The 9,260-nt window shown below is 41.3% G+C and overlaps 1 protein-coding gene across 1 annotated transcript in view; it reads left to right on the top strand.

Moving 5' to 3' along the window:
- Positions 1-2,924: 2,924 nt before the first annotated feature.
- The window catches only part of LOC133610834 (cAMP-dependent protein kinase type I-alpha regulatory subunit), a 30,171-nt gene continuing 23,835 nt past the window's right edge, over positions 2,925-9,260 (top strand). Inside the window, exons 1-2 of the mRNA XM_061967501.1 lie at positions 2,925-3,090; positions 4,455-4,663. Coding sequence (XP_061823485.1) covers positions 4,490-4,663 — 174 coding nt within the window. The 5' untranslated portion in view covers positions 2,925-3,090; positions 4,455-4,489. The remainder of the gene's footprint in view (positions 3,091-4,454; positions 4,664-9,260) is intronic.

Below are 9,260 nucleotides of genomic sequence, written 5' to 3'. Positions count from 1 at the left end.
GTCTTTTTTTTTTTTTTTTTTCATATTTTTTGGTATTGTTACTCTGTCTGTGTTTGCTTTTGTTTTCTTTCCTTGATGTTGGAAGTGCCTTGACTTTTGTGTGAATTGCAGATGTATGTTTGTTGTTCAATAAAAAATAAATAAATAAAAACACACTTCATACACGAATATCCATCCATCCATTTTCTACCGCTTGTCCCTTTCGGGGTCGCGGGGCATGCTGGAGCAGCAGCATTCGGGCGGAAGGCGGCGTACACCCTGGACAAGTCGCCACCTCCTCACAGGGCTAACACAGATAGACAGACAACATTCACATTCACATTCACACATTAGGGCCAATTTAGTGTTGCCAATCAACCTATGCGTCGTCTTAATTCAGGGTGATTAGTTTTTGTGGCAGAGGGGTTAGTGCATCTGCCTCACAATACAAAGGTCCTGAGTAGTCTTGGGTTCAATCCCTCTTTCTGTGTGGAGTTTGCATGTTCTCCCTGTGACTGTGTGGGTTCCCTCCGTGTAGGGGATAGGTTGATTGGCAACACTAAATTGGCCCTAGTGTGTGAATGTGAGTGTGAATGTTGTCTGTCTATCTGTGTTGGCCCTGTGATGAGGTGACGACTTGTCCAGGGTGAACCAGGCCTTCCGCCCGATTGTAGCTTGAGATAGGCTCCAGCACCCCCCGCGACCCCGAACGGAATAAGCGGTAGAAAATGGATGGATGGATAGTTTTTTTCGCTTTATTTTTTTTTTTTTACATAATATTAAATGATAATGTTATCATGCTCGTTCAAGTGATCATGGAGTACTTGCATTGCTCAAAGTTCCCAGTATCCATCCATCCATTTGCTACCGCTTATTCCCTTCGGGGTCGCGGGGCATGCTGGAGCCTATCTCAGCAGCATTCGGGTGGAAGGCGGTGTACACCCTGGACAAGTCACCACCTCATCACAGGGCTAACACAGATAGACAGACAACATTCACACTCACAGTCACACATTAGGGCCAATTTAGTGTTGCCAATCAACCTATCCGCCGTCTTAATTCAGGGTGATTTGTTCTTTCCCCTTATTTTTTTTTCCACATAATATTAAATGATAATGTTATTGTGCTCGTTCGAGTGATCATGGAGTACTTGCATTGCTCAAAGTTCCCAGTATCCATCCATCCATTTTCTACCGCTTACTCCCTTCGGGGTGGCGGGGGGCGCTGGAGCCTATCTCAGCAGCATTCGGGCGGAAGGTGGTGTACACCCTGGACAAGTCGCCACTTCATCACAGGGCTAACACAGATAGACAGACAACATTCACATTCACATTCACACATTAGGGCCAATTTAGTGTTGCCAATCAACCTATGCGTCGTCTTAATTCAGGGTGATTTGTTTTTTTCGCTTTATTTTTTTTTTTTACATAATATTAAATGATAATGTTATCGTGCTCGTTCAAGTGATCATGGAGTACTTGCATTGCTCAAAGTTCCCAGTATTGCAGTGCAATTCTCCTACAATAATAAATATTAATAAAAATAAAAGTACCCTATTGGTTTTGAGTTTTCTTGCTACATTTGGTGTATACATTATGTTCAACGTAAAAGTATCATGTCATTGTGCCACCTAGAAATTAGTCATAGCACTTGGAATTCAATCAATCAATCCATCCATCCATCCATTTCCTACCGCTTATTCCCTTTGGGGTCGCGGGGGGCGCTGGAGCCTATCTCAGTATTTATATAGCCCTAAATCACAAGTGTCTCAAAGGGCTGCACAAGCCACAACGACATCCTCGGTATAGCCCACATAAGGGCAAGGAAAAACTCACCCCAGTGGGACGTCGATGTGAATGACTATGAGAAACCTTGGAGAGGACCGCATATGTGGGTAACCCCCCCCCCCCCCCCTCTAGGGAGACCGAATGCAATGGATGTCGAGTGGGTCTAACATAATATTGTGAGAGTCCAGTCCATAGTGGATCCAGCATAACAGTAAGAGTCCAGTCCACAGTGGGGTCAGCAGGAAACCATCCCGAGCGGAGACGGGTCAGCAGCGCAGAGATGTTCCCAACCGATATACAGGCGAGCGGTCCACCCCGGGTCCCGACCCCGGACAGCCAGCACCCCATCCATGGCCACCGGATCTGTGTGTCTCCCCTTCCACAAGGGATAGGGGGGAGCAGAGGAGAAAAGAAAAGAAACGGCAGATCAACTGGTCTAAAAAAAAGGGGGGCTATTCAAAGGCTAGAGTATACAAATGAGTTTTGAGATGGGACTTGAATGTTTCTACTGAGGTAGCATCTCTAACTGTTACCGGGAGGGCATTCCATAGTACTGGAGCCCGAATAGAAAACGCTCTACAGCCCGCAGACTTTTTTTGGGCTCTGGGAATCACTAATAAGCCGGAGTTCTTTGAACGCAGATTTCTTGCCGGGACATATGGTACAATACAATCGGCAAGATAGGCTGGAGCTAGACCGTGTAGTATTTTATACGTAAGTAGTAAAACCTTAAAATCGCATCTTAAGTGCACAGGAAGCCAGTGCAGGTGAGCCAGTATAGGCGTAATATGATCAAACTTTCTTGTTCTTGTCAAAAGTCTAGCAGCCGCATTTTGTACCAACTGTAATCTTTTAATGCTAGACATAGGGAGACCCGAAAATAATACGTTACAGTAATCGAGACGAGACGTAACGAACGCATGAATAATGATCTCAGCCCTAGATTCTCTGCAAACTGCTTCTACAATACTAAACATTGAAACAAAGGTAATTATTGCCACAATGTGTTGTACAAAGCGTCCAAATAGAACACTTTTGCTGACCTGTGATGCCCCCCGCCCCCAGTCAGGGCCGAGTTCCTTGACGTCAGGGTTTCGACGCTGCCCCTTTAAGGTTGCTATGGGTTACGGGCTCACATGTCAGAACGAGGAGAATTGACGTCAGTAAAGGCTGCTGATTGGCTCTGAGCAGTATCCGGTGGGGCAGCGGTCCAGGGCTCGGGAAAAAAGATCGAAGGGAGCAGAATCTGGTAACGGTACTCTTCGACAAATACCGAGCGTCCCGAGTCACCGTCGAAGGGCTCGGTCGGATTTTTCTGTATCTAGTGAGTATTCCTACTCTTTTACTTGAACGCACGCATGACCTCGGCATAGGTGAAATTTGTTTTCGCTGGTTCGCGTTTGTTTATGATAGAACCCAAGATGGCGTCGCTGCAAGAGGGCTTTGCCTTTGCACGGAGCTAGCAGGCTAAACACCAAACTGCACTCGTTTAGCTCGGCATTTACACTTGGCAGACAAGTAAAACTGTTATATCGGTGGTTTTTGTTTTTTTGTACTGTATTATATGTGATGTTTGTCACATAGTCTGCTTATTGTTAGTTGCTATTGTTAGCCTCCTTTTTAGCCCCCCTGACCTAGACGCTATTACACACTGTACTCAGTGATAGCTTGATGTAAATATGTAAGGCATATTTAATTTGTGGGCATGAATCTTTCTTTATAAAACACATACAATAACCCATTCTTTAGCAAGGTCATCGAGAACCGTGATGATTTATCTCGTATAAATGACAGCTTCATTTGATTGTGCAGTGGACAATAAATGCAACTATTGGTGTAGCACCTTAGTTCTGCATCTAAGGTCCTTAAAACAATGTATTTTCTTAAATTAATAGCTGAGCTTGTCTGCATTTATTCTGTGCTGGCTTGTTTTTTAAGTGATAACTTGATGCACATTCACAGGATAAGTTGTGGTTTCCTCAGTTAAACACATTCAAAAGGCCTTCCTGTTTCAGAAAGGCCAACCACCCTTTGAGCAATGCATGAGAATATAAAGATAACTTGCAACACAGATGTTAATCATGTTATCCATGCCAGTTTTTATGAGAAGCACCATTCTGTTTATTTTTAAACCTCAAACAAGAGCTTTTGCCATCACTTTTGTGTGAATTGCAGATGTATGTTTGTTGTTAAATAAATAAATAAAAACACACTTCATACACGAATATCCATCCATCCATTTTCTACCCCTTGTCCCTTTCGGGGTCGCGGGGCATGCTGGAGCCTATCTCAGCAGCATTCGGGCGGAAGGCGGGGTACACCCTGGACAAGTCGCCATCTCATCACAGGGCCAACACAGATAGACAGACAACATTCACACTCACATTCACACATTAGGGCCAATTTAGTGTTGCCTCATATTTGTGCGATCAAGCTAAAATAAGGCCTTGTGTATGAAATGCTTTCATGAAAAATGTTGTGGTCAGACTTCATATGACTACATTCAGTCAAACAGAGAGCGTCTCTTTGCCTTTGCACTCTGCCTCTATTTCTCTCACATTCCTGTTATCCAGTAGCCCCATCATATTGCTCGTTTTTTCATTCCATAACCCCCAATGTTGAACAGTGAATGTGTCAACATCTCGTTTTGTTGGTCTTCTTTTCCTCTTGGCTCTGTCCCGCACCCAGGGTTAGAGGTCATAGAACAAGTTGCGGTTGTCGTCATGGCTTCTGGAAGCACGAGCAGTGAAGAGGAGCGAAGCCTGAGGGAGTGTGAGCAGTATGTGCAAAAACACAACATCCAACAGCTGCTGAAGGACTGCATTGTCCAGCTGTGCACCTCCAGGCCCGAAAGGCCTATGGCCTTCCTCAGGGAGTACTTCGAAAGGCTGGAGAAGGTACGTCTAGCTGCTGGACATGTAGATATAATATTTGTTTTTTGTTATGGCATGATAGAATGATGTATCGTAGAGTTTTTGCTTGCCAGGCAATATATATTTGATCTTACCGGGAGAACCACAGGGGGGAAAATTGATTTATAGTGTTCCGCTGCTGTCAGTTTTATTTGGATCAAATTCAAATTGTGTATTTTTGTCATCTTTTGCATCTCTTTTATTTTGGTAAAGTTGTGAGTGTTTTTTTCCTCACTTATTTTTATTTCAAAGGACAATTGGCAGCTTTTTCCAAACTGACCTTATTTTAACCTGTAAATTGTACTGTATGTACAGCCTGGGAAGGTTCCTGCAATAAAACACTCCATGCAGTTGTTTAGGGCCACAACCGCTGGGGGTGGGGGCACATGATCAGAAAGACTCTGGCCATGTTCAAGCCAATTTAGATACAGACTGCTTATATTTTAAATAACTTGTGACACATGAAGGGTTCAAATTGAAAAACAACTTTTAAAATTAAACCCTATTAGAGGCCACAAAAAGCCTGGAGCCAGGTTTTCCCTACATATAATCGATCGTGGCGTTTCGCCACGGCAAAATAAAAGCCGCCACACCTTGAAAATAGATCTATTTAATTTGACGTCTGCGGAAGCAGAAAATGCTGAAGATGACTACTATACTACTTCTTGATTGCAAGTAAATACTTTGGTCAACTTATCATTTTATGTTAGATAGTAAAGTGGACCTATGATGATTCTAACCTACATTTAACACATTTTGGACTCCGTTTTCACTGGACTCCAAATATGATTTTTTTGACCAAGTGTCTAATCGCTCCAAAATGCTTCAAATTGGATATTTTCGCATCAGATTTGGGCCACATCAAGAGGGAGTCTGAATCTGTTTGGAATCTGATCTTTTCAAATATGATTGCATCCTAAACTGCAATGCGGCCTGTTAGCGACTTCTATGTCGACTTTGGTCGAGCTAAGTTATTTGTGTGTGCAGTATTACAATTTGCAATTCTTTACTTCCTCCTGAGAGTTGTTTTCATCATCTGCCTACTTCCTCGACACAACAGCCACGACCGCACAAACTCACTAACACACTGATTGGTGGCGACCATATTTTCTCTTGTAGCAGCGATTTCCTTGTTCATTTACAGAATCCGGTTAACTTCCTTCATTTCACTTTTTGAATTGCGTATGCAAGTGACGTCAAGGCCACATTGGGGCTTGTGGGCATGCAGTGCCCACAAGCCCCAATGCTGTAGTCTGATAAAGATCATATTTTACTTATACAAATAAATACAAACGTTGAAAAATACAATATTTTTGGTAGATATTTTTTTGAATAATGACATGTTTTCAATGGCAATACTCATATTTTTGTGCACTTTTATTGTGTGTTTCAAAAGTTTTTATGTTTTAAAAAAACAAACTTTTGCTTCTTTTTTTTCTCGGTTTCGCTTCTTTTTTTACCGTTTCAAATTAATGGCAGTAATTTGACGTGGGTGGATGGGGAGTGGGGAAGTGTGAGGGCCTGTGGACAGGGCTTACAACAAGTTTACCCGAAAGCAGTTTTACTAGACTTGGGCTTGCAGGTAAAACACCTTAGAAGAAGACGGTAGGACCAAGGGCGTCTAAATCAAGTTTTAAAATGCTTCAAAAAATGAAATTATAAAGAAAAAGTTTTTTGTTTTTTTTAATAATCTTGTGTGTTGTTGTTGGCAGATTGAAATATTGTCATTTTAAACATGATATAGTGAACTACTGTACTTGTATTACTTTTGGACTACTTACCCAATTCGTTAAGCACTCCGGTCAACTTTGTTACTTTCAAAATTGGTTTCATATATGAAGTAGATTTCAACACGAAGAGGTTGTTAGGATATCTTTGTTATTTATTAAATGTTTAATTATTATTATGCATTCATCCATTGTTATTCTTAACATGGGAGGACCATGATACCCTTTACAAAGAAAGTAAAATGACTTTAAAGCAAATATCCCTATTTCTTAGTTATGACACATTTTATGGAGGCTTTATTATGATTGTTTTATTAGTTCATTTTTTAAAAATAAAATGTAATAGGGCAGTCAACTATTAGCTTTGCTCACTTTACGATGATGTTCTGTAGTTGGCTGTCCCTTTAGAAACACGCTGGAGATAATCCAGAGGATGTTTCAGAAAAACAAGAGTTCTTCTTTGTCTTTCTTGTTGAATTATATACAGTAACGTCACAAAATACTACTCAGATGTTTTAATGTAATTGTGAAAAGAAATGTCTTCTCTAAAAGTCCAGCGTATTTTTTTAATTAACTGTAAATACATCCTCAGCTCTACAATATAACAGTTGATGATTTATTTTTAATGTCTGTTGTAAATGGTTGTACTTTCAAATGTACATGTAAATAATATGCGGAATATCATTTAGGATAGGTGAACGTATGTCCCTATGTTGTATAATTTGCAGTTAAGGCAGGAAATGAATCACAACAACGATAGTTTCAGTACATTGTTTATTCAGTTATACAAGTCAAAATAATTCTAGACAATACAATACAATAAGGCATTAAATAAGACATGAGTCAACCTATTTAAGCCTGCCCCCCACGTCAAATCTCTGCCATTTGTTTGAAATCGTAAAAAAAGAAGCGAAACCGAAAAAAAGAAATGAAATCGTAAAAAAGAGAAGCGAATGTGGAAAAAAAAGGTGAATATCAAAACTTTTGAAACACACAAACACAATAGAAGTGTACACAAATATAAATATTGGCCTCGAAAACATAACATATCATGATTAAAAAAATATTCACCCCAAATCCTGTATTTTTTCAATGTTTGAATTAATTTATTGCCAAAACTTGTTTTGGTGGCAATACAACTTTTTCTACGATGTCATCTTTTCCCGATATAAAATCTTACTGGCAGAGTTTTGGTTCCATACGCTCATGGCCCAACAACGGGCCCTCCGGCTAAGAAACACTGTTCTAGATAATCTGTATTCAATACGCCCTGGTGGGAATTTTCTGCAAAATTTTGGTCCACAGTCACATTTATTACCTACTTTTTGAGTATGTCTGTGTCCTTAAGATTGCAAATAAAACCCTCCACACACCACCCTCTCCAAAAAGTCAGAAATGATCTTTTGAAAATGTTCACTGTTTAAATGTCAGGCATGTGAGATTTCTGCGAAAACCCACGTTTTTAAACATTCATTTTCGCGTGAAAATATTACTACCACGTTTTTTTCAATGAAATATCAATAAAAATATGATCTAAAGAACATTTGTTGAACACTCACTGCAGCTGCAGGTACTCGCTGTTCCTCTTGAGTTGCACATTGGGGAGATGTTTAGGAGCACCGAAACAAGCTCGCTAGTTAGCTAACCATCTAGCTAGCTTACTTGTTGTTGCCTCTGTTGTCTCGGAGCCACAACGTTGACTGCTGCCTACTTTGCTGCTAATCATATTTGGATGATTACAATCCAAACACTGTTAGTTTCGATCCAGTTGTAGTTCTAGAGCAGTGGTGTTAAACGTACGGCCCAGGTTTAATCCGGCCTGCAGCCCCCACGATCAGGTTGCTAAATATAAAAATTAGCTCCATTTTTTTAAATGAAAGAAACTGCTATTTTATATGTGTCCACTGGATGTCGCAATAGCAATTCAAGTGTAACCTATGTCACACTTGACAATGATGACAGGTCAGCTGACTTTGAGCGCCCTCTGGATTGGCTGCCGCTACTCCAATTAGCGCAGGTGCAAGCAATCAGCTGCTCCTGTTGTGGGCCGCGGTATAGACGGACAATACCTTCTTTCATTGTAAATGATCCACTCAAAGGATAAAATACCAAAACGGTAAGATGCAAAGACTTAAGTCAGCTTGACCATTATCTTTGCAATTGCAATTGGTTGAAATACACGATGCCAGTGCCCAGAACTCCTTTGTTAAAATGTGTGTTTCTTAAGGGTGTAACGGTACGTGTATTTGTATTGTACCGTTTCGGTACGGGGGATTCGGTTCGGTTCAGAGGTGTACCGAACGAGTTTCCACACGGCCATATCAAGTAGCGTACCGCACGTTGTGTAAACAATGCACACTGAGGCACAACACACGGCATGCTAGCAGCGACCGGGCTACTACAACATGCTAAAGACAGAGCTAGAAGACCCTCCTGCCTCGTTAAGATCTCCCGTTTGGGAACATTTCGGTTTCACGGTGCGATACAACAATGGATAACATCGCTTCAACGAAGAGAAAGACGAACAAACACAGCTCCCATCGCATTCAAGCAGCCTCTCCTTGGCGAGTCAGGCAGGGCTAAAGCAATAACAAATGCCGTTGCTGTTTTTATAGCAGCAGATTTAAGACCATATTGCATTTAAAACTAGATTTTGACCCACTTCTATCGTGGAAGAACAATGAGCCCATATGTCCTCTTACTGCCAAGTTAGCCAGGCACTACCTCGCCATACCTGCAACCTCCGTGCCAAGCCAAAGGGTATTTTCCACAGCTGGAGACATTTTAACTGCAAGCAGGTCTGTTCTTTCTGCAGACAATGTGGATAAACTGATTTTTCTAGCAAAAAACATGAA

Source organism: Nerophis lumbriciformis, linkage group LG11 (genome assembly GCF_033978685.3).
Source record: "Nerophis lumbriciformis linkage group LG11, RoL_Nlum_v2.1, whole genome shotgun sequence".
In the NCBI taxonomy this organism is placed as follows: Eukaryota; Metazoa; Chordata; class Actinopteri; order Syngnathiformes; family Syngnathidae; genus Nerophis; species Nerophis lumbriciformis.
This window is presented reverse-complemented; position numbering and strand designations above follow the sequence as displayed.